At 44.1% G+C, this 14,512-nt stretch overlaps 1 protein-coding gene across 1 annotated transcript in view; it reads right to left on the bottom strand.

The window, feature by feature from the left end:
• Nucleotides 1-14,512, bottom strand: part of MAML2 (mastermind like transcriptional coactivator 2) — a 209,759-nt gene that overhangs the window by 11,920 nt on the left and 183,327 nt on the right. Inside the window, exon 3 of the mRNA XM_063394523.1 lies at nucleotides 698-901. Coding sequence (XP_063250593.1) covers nucleotides 698-901 — 204 coding nt within the window. The remainder of the gene's footprint in view (nucleotides 1-697; nucleotides 902-14,512) is intronic.

Here is a 14,512-nt window from a genome sequence, read left to right on the forward strand (position 1 = left end):
AGCAATTAAGTTTTGGTTCTGCTAAAAATTCTGACAGAAAACTACAGCACAGAGAGCTGACTTGAAAGTTCTTTTTTCTTCTGCATAAATTGAAAAGTCAAGAAATATTTCCTTTATAAAATCCCCCATGTCTCCTAAAATGAGCAGAAACTCCCAACTAGTCTCTCAGATACCAAAGGAGAGAGAACTGGCTGCAGATACCTAGAAATGCAGAAATAAAACCACAGAAAGTAGGACTCATATACAATCCCAGCCAAGCACACAGACTTGTGTTGAACCTCAAAATCAAGGTACCTGATCCTTGTTTACACACAGGCATTTTACACTTTGCTGACTGGGTGACAGATCCTAGAAATAAACTTTCCTCTGAGGTCAAAGTAGCAGAGCAGTGCACCTTGGTTTATCTTGCAAAGAAAACCGCGGACAATATTCATATGCCTCAAAACCAAGCATATGCTTGGACTATTCTTGTAATGAAACTGCAGTAGCTTGGACACTTGAGTTGTTTCATAGATTGAAGAGGGTTTAAAAAAGGCTTAGAAAAGTGCTGAAAAATACAAGGTGCACTCTTGAAATTGTAGGCATTGCCAAAACAACCTTGAAGTTTCAGGAGGCTTTCTTCTCCCTGTTTTAGCTTTCTTTTCTATTGTTTTTATGACAATAATTTCCATGTAAAATAAGAAATAAGTAAACTTACAGCTTCTGCCAACATCTGCTGCTGTAGAAGGAGTTGTTTTTGCTCCATCATTTGCCGTTGAAGAGCCTGTTTCTTTTCCATCAGCTGCTGATTCAACAATGATTGCTGGGATGAGTTCATGTAACCACTTCCAGTGTTTGGATTTGAGCAAGAACTGGAGCTTGGAGTGGGGCCAGCTCCCTGGCCTACCACAGAGTGTTGTTCCTGAAACAGAAGAAATGGCTCGTGAAGGATGAAAATAATAACAAGCATCAAGAAAAGGAAATCATCCTTTTTATGTAATTAGTTGAAGTTCAGGATACAGCCCACAGACACTCAGGACAAGTGACCAATACAAAGGCTTTGACAAAGTTAGGAGGAGATTGAGTAACTTCGTTCCTCAGGAAAGACTCTGAAAATGTGCCAGGTGGTTCCAGTGGAAAACCTCAATATTGTACCAGGAGCTTGGGAAACATTAACAGAAGTAACAGAGCTGTCCTGGGGATCTTTCAGGAAACGTGCATCGGGCTGTACAGCAGTTTGTTTGACCACAAGGGAACAAACTCGGTGTCTGCTGGTTCCTACCATCTGGTGAACAGCAGCGAGAAGCTGCAGACTTATTGCTAGATGTGCCATCTATTCTTAGAAAATACAGAGGTGGCAAGTTAATACTTCACAGTGGGGTGAATGGTGCTGCTTTCATTCGTCCCGTCATCTCCCTGACAAGAGCAATCTCTGAGAGACTGCTAATTGAATCCCATTAGCAACGTGATTAAATAGGCTTAGAGTGTATCAACTTCCTCAGTAAAATAAATGTGTGACTGGGAAGGGCCCTGAAGAGTGTTTCAGGGTCTCTCTGGTCTTTGGGAGGGATCTAGATATGCTTCCTCTTCCCAGTGTGCAGCTCCATAATGAAGGGATGGCAAAAAGTCATCTTAGAGGGCAGTGGGGAAGGCACACAAGAACTCAAACCATGCACATATAAGATGAGAATGTACATGGGATGACAGTATGCTGCTCCTTTTCTCTTGGCCATTATTTCCCTTGGCAGCAATATGTTTTCTGCCTACTTGCTCCAGCAGTGTTTGTTACTTGGGCATTTACCAAATGCAGGAAATAGCTTTCTCAGTACACACACAAAAATACTTACCCTATGTTGGATCACTCGATACCCACATATTTCTTAGCCACACAGGTACAAAGGAAATGGGATACACTGAAGAGGTCACAACAGTCAGGAGACACATCCATTCTCTGACCCCACTTGGCTGCAATTCCCCATAAGAACCAATCACATAACTCTGTATAACCTAAGAGGCAGCAGCATTTTTGCCTTGCAACACCAGACCCCACAGCGGGAGCCTGATGCTCCCTGTTACACAGCGGTTCTCTCAATGGCGAGGTGCAAAGCCAGGATCTGGGCTGCTATCCTAGTAAAGCTCTGCTCCCTGGCCATTGTCCCCATGGCATTTGGGCAGATACAGGCTGAGCGACATGGAAACAAGGATTGGTTATCTCTAGCCCACCCATGCCCGGAAGACCACAGAGCACTGATGTTTAGCGCTTTGCAAACTCCTGGCAAGCTCATTCCTGCGTCTTAGCTTTTGCATCCCTCCCCAGTAACACACACACTCAGTACAGACTAATCCCACTTATCTTTCCACCATCTGGCATGGAAGAAGCACAATATTGTTATGGGTATTTCTATTTTAAAATAACTCCGTGGCTTCTAGATGGGGCCACATGAATGCGTAGCTAGTTAGATAAAGTATTTGAAGACTGTTACTGAAATAAAAACCATGACTTTCTTCTGGAGCCACCTGCAGCCCCCAAGGCAGTGTTACAAACCCACCCTTCAAATTTATTGGGCTCTTGCACAATTATATCCTGCACACTTTCTTTCGGTTCCAGAAGGAATCTAGGACTGCTCGGCATTGCCACATTTTTCAGCCCTTATGTTAGCTGCAAGATAGAAAATACCTCCTCTCAACAGACCTGCTTGCCAAGTTGTTGAGCAAACTTTTTTTTCTTTCCTAAAATATTTTGAAAAGAAAAATATGTTACAATAAATTGGCTTTGACTTCTATATTCAAATGACAACTCTAGCTTGAACCCAGCCACATGTTCCATCCATTAATAGAATTCATCTGTTGTGTTCTTGCACAGATAGTGCAGGCTCCCCCAAATGTACTTTCAGTCCTACATAAAAAACCAACAAAGCCCAAGTTTTTCTTTCCCTCATTCCCTACCAGCCCATATAAGCAGTGTGGGGGGGGGAGTTTGTTTTAAGATAAACTGTGTAGTATTCATTCACAGTATCTATCAAAGAAAGCTCTTCTGTAATAGCCATTGGCACAAAACACCAGCTGCTTGGCAAACAGACCCTGAGAAAACAGTGTAAATCATCAACTTGGAGCCAGGTTGGGGGTTTTTTGCATTTGGTCCTTTCTCTACTGTTCATGAAATGTCAGTGTGAGCCTATGAATCTACGATGTGTTACTTCTCCTGCCTGCTGATCTTCCCCTTGCAATGGGAGAAGGAAGAACAGTTTCCTAATAAATCAGGGGACTAGCTGCACAGCAGTTTGACCCTTCATGAACCAGTGCTATCGAGCCTTGCTCTCACCCTGCACTTCCATCACTGCAAATCAGACAGCAGAAGGGCTACACTGCTGTCAGGGATGTGGGGCTCTGCCTCTGCACTAGGACAAAGCATGCCTTCTGACATCTCTGAGACGAAGGGCAGGTTTGGGTTGGAGTTTCCCTGCTTTTGTTGAACTGTTTCATCCTGCTCTAAGCCTGGCTTTGCTGCAGCAGCTTTACTACAACTGTACACATCTAGAGCTGCGGGTTTTTTTAATGTCATTCCTGGGTTCCCATGCTGCAGTTCAGGTGGTTTAGCTTTAGAAAGCCCTGGCCAAGGAAAGTCTGGAGTGGGACTTGCCTGTCCCCTTGCCCAGGGGCACCTCTGCCCAGCAGGCTGCAGAGGCAGCCCAGCATCCCTCCAGCAGGGGAGCCCCGAGTGCTTGCCTGCACTGTGAAATCACACTGTTTCCCTGTGTGACGAAGGTAACCTATCCGCTTTTCCCCCAAGGAGGTGACATGATGGGGAGCACATCCCTGCAGCCAGCCAGGTGTCAGGGACAGGCTGGAAGCATCACATCTCCAACAGGTACAATTGTCCTCCTGGGCTTACCCCCAGTTTCTGCCCCATTTGGTGGCACTGCTTATGCATGTTCCACATTCCTCTAGCCCTGCAAATGACCTACAGCACTTTTAGGGCCATCCCTGGTGCCAGCTGGGGCTGGGTTATTGTTCACCAACCACCACAAAACTCCATCTGCCCTGCCAGAGCTGAAGCTTCAGCATAGTGATGCTTGACATACAAAGCAGATGTGTGGCACCACGTTATCTGATGTTACAGTGACATATAAAACCTATGAGATGCAGAAAGACAGTGAGAGCTTCTCAGAGCTCTCTGTGCTTCTGGTAGCACAACTGCGGTTTTGTTCGTAAGCATCACAAAGAACATTACGTTCAAATGTTTAAATTAGCAATAAAACAAAGCATTTAAGACTGAGTTTGTCTTTCACTATCCCTGCTGCAGATGATTTGTGTTTATAGAAATGAAGGGATATTTTAGCTTCTAACACATATATGAACTTTCTAAACTAGAATTTTCTTTCCCCTCCTTTTCACCCCTTTTTCCTCTCCTCTCCTCTCCTCTCCTCTCCTCTCCTCTCCTCTCCTCTCCTCTCCTCTCCTCTCCTCTCCTCTCCTCTCCTCTCCTCTCCTCTCCTCTCCTCTCCTCTCCTCTCCTCTCCTCTCCTCTCCTCTCCTCTCCTCTCCTCTCCTCTCCTCTCCTCTCCTCTCCTCTCCTCTCCTCTCCTCTCCTCTCCTCTCCTCTCCTCTCCTCTCCTCTCCTCTCCTCTCCTCTCCTCTCCTCTCCTCTCCTCTCCTCTCCTCTCCTCTCCTCTCCTCTCCTCTCCTCTCCTCGCCTTTTGCAAGCTTATGTCTCTCCATTCTTAGTTCAGAAGTGGTTTAAGGACATTTGGGTGGAAAATGATGTGCAAACCTTTTGCCTCTTTCTCCTGGAAATGCTTTGAACTGATGAATATTTTTGATGAGACAGAAGGGAAATAATGGTCAATTTTGTACAAAACCACAATGCCCACAGAGGCTGTTTGCTTCCCAGCCAGGAGCCCTGACATCTGTGCCACAAGATGAGCTTCTGCTTCTTGCAGATTTTCCCTCAAAAGGAGATGGGGAAATTTTCTGTTCCTCTGGAGGGCAACTCATTCTGTGCCCTGTGTCAGATTGGGAGTGACAGATCTGACTTTTGCTCCCCTTTTGCATCAGTTCTCTCTTAAAGAAACAAAGAATTAAAAGAAGAAAGGAAGAGTCTCCAGATCCATTTATGGAAGCCTGCTCAGTGACAGATGCCTGCCTTACGAAAAGCTTCTTCTGGGGGAAAGGGTGTGCAAAGCCATGTTCATCTGGTGACTGAACCTATGCATGATGTCCTTACTCATAAGCAGTTTGAGTCAGTCGTTTGGCATCATGATTGGCATCATGGGCTTGTGCAGCTCTTCACTGCAGGCTTAGAGTAAGGACGGGGAGGGAAAAGGCTCCTCTGTGGATTTCTTCAAGGCACCAGGGGCTGTCCCAACAGTATGAGCTTCTTGGGGGCTTTCTGGTTTGACAACAAACCACCCTGGACAACCGAGCACTTGGAAAAGGAGAAGGATGAAGAGGGTGAGGAGGAAAAGAAGGAGGAGGAGGAAGAGAAGGAGAATGGTTCAGCCAAGTCCTGCAGTGTTTCAGAGTAGTGCAAGGCTGGTAGCAAAGCCCAGAGCCCCGTGAGCCCCTGATGTGAGCCTCCACAGCCTCAGCTGGCATGCTCCTTTCCACAGCCCAAACTGAGGCTCTCCTGCGGCTGCTGGGCCAAGCACTCAGGCTTATTGACAGGAGCTGGTCTGACTCATGCAACTTTAGGAAGCTGAGCACAGGCTGCTTTGCTGAACAGCCAGTCTCAGTACCTGCGAGATCTCTTCTGAGCCACCTGTTTTTTGCTGCATTTAATGGAAGCAGATACACCCCTTTCTGCTAAATACTGGGCTTTTTGTGGTCATCTGAACTCCAAGCTCTGCCTGCTTGTGTCCTTGCCTCAGACAAGAAAACAAAGCTCCAACAGGACCACAGCAGAGTGCCTGTCAAGTAAGAACTCTTTCGGCTCTAGTGAAAAAACGAAAGAGTTTTCATATTTTTAGGAATAACTCCCACTCTTGCCTGGAGTGCAGAGGGCTGCTTTCTGTGCCAGTGTACATTGTGAGAGCACCAAGAAGTTCCTGAGGTTAAACTCATCTGCAACAGCTGAGGATCTGCTCTGTGTATAAGGAGGTAAGACAGACTGGGGAGAAACATAGCCAAGCACATTTTCCCTTGCCTTTCTGCTTGTTCAGCTTTATGGGAGTGAAAAACAGTGTCTTCCTGAGCAACTCAAACTCATTCAACGTTTTTGGTATCTGGAATGCACAGCATAAAAGTGAGTCTCCTCAAGTTCAGGTCTCTCTAAACTGCCTGCTGCAGCTCTCCCTTCACTATACAGGGGGATGAGGCTTAGGTTATTACAGGTATAATTAGGCTTCAGGATTTTAATTTAGACAACTGAGTTAGGAACCAGATTACATGACAGGGACATTCCCTTGCACTCCTCATCTTGGTTGCTTCTAGTCACACTGGAGTAAGATGCCTGGAAGAGTGAGTGTGAACACCCAATGATTTGTCAAGCAAAAGTGGGTGACTTTCTAAGGGTGTTGTATAGAGTGATCTAAAAGCCTCCCAAATTAACCAGGCAGAAGATACTATCATAGGTTGAATTTCTGCTAATACCTGTCAGAGAATATTTTTATGCATTCCAGGAAGATTGCTTTTATATATATAAACAGCATTTGAAAAACCTGAATATTGCAAGATCCCAAGAGCTGGTTTTGCTGTGACTAATATCCAGAGATACAGCTGGGTGAAGGCTGTAAAATAGTTCCTTTCAGTAATTTTGTGGAGTGTTTATAAGAAGTTGGCTCAGCCACATGGGACTATCTTCTGTGGTTTTCTCCTGAGAACATCTGAGCTCTCAGGACAAAAATTTCAGGGCCAACCATGTTTCCAAGGCACATACACAAGGAAACACGGACACTAACATTGCAATTTCAGGCTGTCTGCCAGAAATATTTGTGCCTTCATCCAACCAGGGAAAAGAAGCAAATGCTGTGTCACTCCTTCAACAAAGTGAGTGGTGGAGCCCAAAAAAGAAATGCGGACTAATCCCTTCAGACGCTGAAACTGGAAACGCTCCTGACAGTAGGGAGCACGCACCTGATTTCTGCATCCTCATGGTCTCGGTCATCTATTGGAGGGATATGTTTGGATATTAAGTGAAGCAGCAGGTACTCAGCATGCAGAGGGATAAGTATTTCGGCAAGCCCATCTGTTACAGCTCTCACTGGAAAATCCAGGGAGTTCAGGCCTTTTAAAAAGACATGTTTTTGAACACACTGAAATTTAAGTGCACCCCATAACTATTTTCAGAAATAGGTAACACTGTGCACAATCTCAAACATAAAAATGGGTGAGCAAATACCTGAAAGGAGCCAATCCTCGCTTTGACAAATAGTTAGTTATTTGTGCAATTCTTAATAGAAACCTAGTACAGCACTTTGCCTGTCCAACACCAACAGGGAAGCTGCTCACGCCCAAGATCCTTGTGAACATATTTTCAGATTCATTTGTAGCCCTGCCATAATCCCTTGCCAGGGAGCTGCACAGCCCCATAGCCACTAGCAGGCACTCTTAGAACACCAACCCCAACTCCTTAAACTTGGGCAAAGTGGGAGCTGCATCTTGCAGGGTGCAAGGCTCAGATTCAGCCCTTGCACAATCACATAGCAACAGACCCAGGAACAGCGCCTCATTACCAGCCTTGTCTGACAATCAAGTCTTTAATGAGAACAAAGGTTGACAGTGATTAATCATTAAGACATTTCTTGTTCCTTGCTGCACGTGTTGAAGGCAACCTCCTGCCGAGGCAGTCTGGCAGATTTCCTGTCTGCTCTATACCAGGGCCCGTGTCCGGGACACACAGGGATGTCTTTTCCCAAAGCCAAGCACACAGATGAATGTCTTGTCTCCATTTCTGAACACGGCAAATTCAGAATGCATGTGCATTCTGCAAAAATAATAAACCCTCAGCTGTACATTTGATTGCTGAATATTCAGGCAAAAGGACCTAAAGGAGATTTGTTCATATCATAATTTTTTCCCAGAGACATCAAGGATGGATTATTAGTATTTTACCATGTGCACCATGATGAACTTTTAATGTCATCTTCTAGCATAATGTATATATGAAGGTGCCCATTTTAGAAATATTTTGTTTATTTGTAATGAAAATAACATGCACGTGTTGAAAGTTCAACAGAGGAGGTTATTGTGAAATGTCTGCATCAGAAGAAGGATGTTGGCTCCATCAAAGTCAGTGGCAGAACTCCAGCTGACTTCAACTGGGCTAGAATTTACTCCCAGATCTCCATCCAGCCACAGGGGCACAGTGGCACTCTTGGCTTGCAGTGACCTCATCTTACACTTTTTGGACAAAATACCTGGTTCAGAGAGACCAGCAGAGAGCTCCCACTGATGTAGTGCAAAGACTTATCCTGCACTCTGTATGGAGCTCTTATTCTGAAATAAGTTTGTCAATAAGCACAAATGATGAAGACTCCTATCTGGTTTTGGACAAAACCAAACACATAATGATTTGTTCTAATTCAGCATTACCATTTGCAATGGCTGAAATATGCAATATCTACACTACAACGAGCCAAGCCCTTCAGTTTATCATCACACAATTGCAGGAAACAAAATGAGGGAGGTTTAAGAAACTGCCCCTCCTCTAGCTGGAACGAGAGCTGGTGTGAAGGGACCTGTTCTGCCTCGTACTACAGGAAAAGGTATGTGCACACTTGCAGACTCTGTGCTTCCATTAAGGAGTGGTAATTTCCAGCTGAGGCAGTGAAAACTTCCTAAACTGGTTGAATTAGACGCTTGTGATTACCTGTCTATATCTTTAGTAGGAGTACATATTATCTGTGTATATGTATACCTCATTCATTTAATAAATGTTCTTGTCTCACTGCCATATGTTTATTATCTTTCACAAAAATGATCTTCTGCCCTCTTACAAAAGCCATAATCAATTGTAACAAGCATCTTGCAAGGGGAGGCGCTGGATAATTCCCAGGTGACTCTCTCATACACACATGTTTCCATTTCAACCTTCAGTTTACAAAGCAGTGCTAAGAAGGACACTGGTAGCAGGCTTAGGTGTAATGTATCTTTTTTGGCATGGTGCCTTCTCCTCATGTTTTCCCCTGGCAGCGACTCTGGTTTACTCAGTCACAGTAAACCAAAGGGTACATGGAGACCATTCAGGGAGGCATGCTCCAGAGCTTGCTGTGGAGACCTGGGCTGCTAGGATTCCATGGAACCAAGTGAAGGAGGTGTAGCATATATGATTCACCCTCCCTATTAATTGCCTGCAGTTTAAACAAATTTGTGTCACTTCTAATTAACAAGCACAAAAAAAAAAAAAAAAACCCAAACAAACAAAAAACCAAACCAAACCAAAAAACCCCCAAAAGGTATAATATGGAAATTTTCCTCAAGCAATAAAAAAAAAGCAAAGCAAATAACATAAATGCCATTTTTTCTGCAGGAGGAGGGAGCAGGCAACCTGAACAAAATATTTAATGAATAAAGAAAATGTAATTAAACATGCAAAACAATAACAACAACAGAAAAACCACATCACTGGAGCCAAACACTTCAATTCAAATGAGCACAACATGGGCTACATGACTGTCAGAGACACATACCAAGACCAAAGCTCTCCTGCTGAGGATACACAGCAAGAACATGAGCATCCTTAAACTGGAGCCTCCTGGGATCAGCCTTGTAACACCAACAGCTCCAAATTCTGATGGCACGCAGTGGCCAACACTGAAAAGCAGCGTGTGAAGAATGGCTCTGACCTGCATCTCCCTGCACTGACTGAAGCTGCAGAAGGGACACACCTCAGGTGGGACTGGATCTCTTTATTCCCAGTTACCTGTCCCACGACAATGACTGGTGCTAACCAAAATCAGCATCTGGGGCTGGTAGCCAAATGTCACTGGGCCCAGAAGCAGGGAGTGGGACAAAACCAAATGTTTTCCAACTGGGACAGCCCATGACACTGGTGCAAGTGCACAGTGCATGGTTCAACGGAGCAGATTTGACTGCCCATCTATGCAGTTTTAAATGAGTCCTTATCACACAACTCCAGCTGTGGTCTTCCCTTTCCTTTCTTTATAACAACCACTGTCTTTGTTATAAAACAACTTAATTTGATGGGAGTTAATTTGCAGGAATTGACATAACCCTGAGCTCCTGCCATCCCCTCGCACTGTCTTGATGAGTGTGATAAAATGGTGACAGTGGCTGCAGCAGCCTGAGGGTTTGACAAATCTACCTATCCCTCATCTGTCTGTACCAACAGCAGTTTCATTAAAAAATGAAAATTTTTTAGGTTTCCTGAAAAGCACTCCTGGGATTTGACTAATTTTTCATTATGATCTCAAGATGTAGGAATCAATGTGGTTTTCTCAGGTATCCCAGCAGTTCCAAATACTTTTCTGGGTCAAGCAAAGAGTAAAGTCAGGACCCTGAATTATAGGAAAGCAAAATTCCAGTGATTCAAAGGTTAGTCAATAGGACCCCATGATAAAGGGACAAAGGAGCACAACAGAGCTGGCAGATCTTTAAGAATGCTTTCCAGAGAGTACAAGAGCTCTCAATCCTCAGTCCCCAGATGTAAGAAATCAGGAAAAGGAGGCAAGAGACCAACACGGATGAGTCAGGACCTGCTGGTCATATTAAAGGGCAAGAAAGAACTGCACAGGTAGTGGAAGCAAGAACAGGGATGCCAGGAAAGGTAGAGGAATGGTTCCCAGATGTGTAGGGATGGGGTGAGGAAGGCCAATGTGGATGGAGCTGAACTTGGCAAGGAATCAAGGAGTAACCAGAAGGGCTTGTACAGCTATGTCAGCCAGAAAAGGAAAGACAAGGAAAGCTTTACCCTCTCAGTGAACATGACTGGCAAACTGGTAAGAATGGATGATGAGATACTCAACAACGTTTTGCCTCAGTCTTCACTGGCAATCTCTATTCTGATTTCTAGTTTTAAACTATAAGAGTGCAGATTCAGTGTAGATATAATGAAGAAATATGAGATTGGTGAATCACTGGGACAGGTTCCCCAGAGAAGCTGTGAATGCCCCAGCCCTGGAAATGTTAACAGTCAGGTTGGACTAGACTCTGAGCAATGTGATCTAGTGGAAGGGGACTTGGGCTAGATGATTTTCAAAGGTATCTTCCAGCTCAAACAATTTTATGGTACTAATACTCTTTTCCTTGGAGAGGTAACAGAATTAGACAGAGCTCATCCACTTCTGCTTTCAGCCCTGCAGAGTTCAGCTCTTTGCCTGGCCAGGACCCCCATCATGGGAATTGATCTTCTGCCTCATTGCCCCTCTGGTAGCATTACCAGGCATGGTGGTTATCTGCTGCAGGAATAAAAGGTTATTTCAAAGGTGACATAGGGCCACTAATGCTATATAATGGCTCTCCAAGGAGCACCTGGCATCTCACTGAGCTCAAAGAAAAGTGCAACAGTGCTTGGATGTAATGGGTTGTTTCTTCTGTTCTTTATCTCCAACTTTTAAAAAGCTGAAATGGAGCCAGCTAGAGAGGTCAGAATAGCTCGATCCACCAGGGACCAGTCCTGCCTTGGACAGCATGCCTGGGAGGAATTATCTGAGGAAAGTCTTCCTTAAATCAGATGAAGTAAAAAGTGAATTATACTTCTGGCATTTATTTAAGCTATTTACTGCCCAAATCTTGCAGCGTGGGAAAGAATAACAGACTATCCAGAGCCTGCCGTATGCCAGCTATCAGATAACGTGCGACTCCGGAGAATGGGAAGGTTGGTGCCAACAAAAACTTTCTTGGATGACTTCTGCTCATTTTGTATTATTCTTGTGCAAGAGCAGTAAAAACCTGTTTTGCATCCCTGCTTTCAAATAGACTTACTCTCTTATGAAAAAGAACAGGTGGACAGGGTATCACTGTCCTTTTTCTTTCTCTGAGCAAGGGAAAGCACAAACGCAATTGCCTTTGTCAAATTATTCTCATATTTTGCTGTGGTATTTCCCACATTTGGGATATAGCAAATATAAATACCCCACAGAGCAAGGAGCAGGGGGCTCTGGATAGCCTTTTATACTCACACTGTCTGCCCTGCCAGACAAGCCATGGGCTTTGCTGGGGGGGACACAATACTGTCTTGTGGCAATGCCCTTGAAGGGACATTGGGGAGATGCAAGTTTTGCCCCCATCTCTACATGGTTGGTCACAGCCACACGGTTTAATAAACACATAAACTAAGAAAAGACCCTGTTTATTGGTATCAGACTTTTTAGGGCCCAGAGTGTATCCTTCTCACTGTCTGATGGCAGAGCTGAGGTGATAAAAAGTACAGTAAAGAGCTTTCACTGGCATCTGCAATGCCCATTGAGCTGTGCTGGACCAGACAGCTCAGATGAAACACTGAAATAGAAACACCCAGCTGACCACTTAACTGTGTGTACAAGGAGAGAAAGGAAAAGGAGAAACCAGCTGAACTAAGTGAGCAACATGAGTTATACTACATTCTGCAAATAGTTGATTAGACACCATAGAGGTAAGGAAAAAAAAAAAGGCATTGGCTTGATTTGATTTGAATTCCCTGTAGAAGTCATCCCTTCACAGTCGTGGCAGTTGGACAACAATAGAGGGCAAGGGACAAGCTTTCCTTTATTGCAAGCTTGGATTATTTTGGGTTTTAGATATTCTAAACATGCATATTTGCTCTACAGCAAAACAATCTTAATCTCTGACATCTTCTTCCTATCCAAAAAAGTAAAAGTTGGATTCATTCTTGGGCCATAGACAGCACATGTCTCCTTTAACTTAAAAATAAGGTTTGAATGGGATTTACTTGGCTCACTGGTTTGTACTATTTGGCACAGAAAAACTGTCCAATGACTGCTTTGCAGGCTATTCCTGCAAGCGACCTTCCCTGTGGGTCACACAAAAGTTTCTGGTAAGTTTTTAGAACTCACAGGCAGGAGAAGCCTACCAGGAGACTTTGTGGATTTAACCAATAGAAGGACACTCTAACACAGAAGACTTCACATACCTTTGTGAATCAGGAGACGGGCAAAAATCTTTTGATGCATCAAGCCATGGGTTCAGAACATTCAAAATATTATGATAGAAGTTTGATACTGGATACAAGGAGTTGTGATATGATATTTGTGGGGTTTGACATCAAAACTCTTGATAAATTGTACTGAGGTTACTAGGGATCTTGATAAAACATCTCTAAAATAATGTGTCCCTCTTGTTATTACAAATCTCGAAGTGATGGAAAATAATGAGAGTTTTAACCAATGACATACAGTACCTCAAATGAATGTTGAAATATGTATGATTATGTAAATTAGACTGCTTGAGCTAGAAAGGGCAGATTTACACAGTAGTTGGTCGGTAGGTCAAAGAACTCTTTCCACATACATCTTGTTCTCCAGACCAAAGAGGTGTCAAATTGGGGGAATAACCCCTTACTAGCAAGGTCTTGCTATATAAAAATACTTCCTTGATTTTTAATAATGTTAGTTATGCCTCTTGATTTCTGCCTTGCTTCTGTGTAATATTTTTTGTGTGACTAATCAGAGTTGAATCTTACAAAAACAAAGTGTTAATTAAGCTTTATCTAATCTCAATCTAATCTGACAGCAGCAACCCCCATCTGCTGCTCTGCTGTGGGCTCCTATTTGGACCACCTACTAAACATGGATAATTAGGTGTCGCAACCGCTGCGGCGCCTGAATCCAGGAGAGAGCTGAGTGATTCCGACAGCCATCTTTACAGCTGGGCCCACCAGGCCTTGCTTTCCTACACCTGCAGTGGACAAGACTTAGAGTGCTGTCCCTTCTAGGAGCCAGAAAAAGGTTCGGTACCCAATTTCACACCATCAGAAGGTTCGGTACCCAGTCCTGTCACCAGGGCGCTCTTGGCTGCTTATGGAGTGAAGGCAGATCGTTGTCTCCAGAGGGTTACTGGCCAAGCCTGGCCTCTGAAATGAATGGGATGAGTCTGGAGGTGCCTCTCTTCTCCTACTGACTGGAGGAGTGTGGGGGGCTAATTTGGGCATGAGACTATACACTGAAATGGGACAATTCTCATCTGATGGTAAGAAATCTGACTAAGAAAGTACATGGGCACCAAGTCTGTAGTAACAAAGTTAGGAGCCAAACGCAAATGCATTGGAAAGATCCCATTGGGCTTTGGACCAGGCTCTGTCATAGAGACAAGTTAATAAGTGTGGGACGTGGAGTGCAATGTGCAGAGAAGTAAAAATCCAAACAGCCTCATGGAAAGACATATTTACTTCTGGCCTGCACCTCTCAAAGCCTCTGGGGGAATTACTCCAGCCAGCACTCACCTTCTACACACTGTAATCATTTTGCAAGGATAAGGGATGATTTAATGTATTCTCTTCCCTTGCTCAAATCAGTTATCTAGTCTTTGTCCACACACACTGCATGACCTGATTTTCCTCTCAGAGATAAGTCTTTCTAAGCTGCTAAAAGCTTGTCTGAAAAGCCAGCTCAGAGGTCAAGTGAGCAGGATTTCATCATTT

This window comes from Prinia subflava, chromosome 3, assembly GCF_021018805.1.
Source record: "Prinia subflava isolate CZ2003 ecotype Zambia chromosome 3, Cam_Psub_1.2, whole genome shotgun sequence".
NCBI classification, from domain to species: Eukaryota; Metazoa; Chordata; class Aves; order Passeriformes; family Cisticolidae; genus Prinia; species Prinia subflava.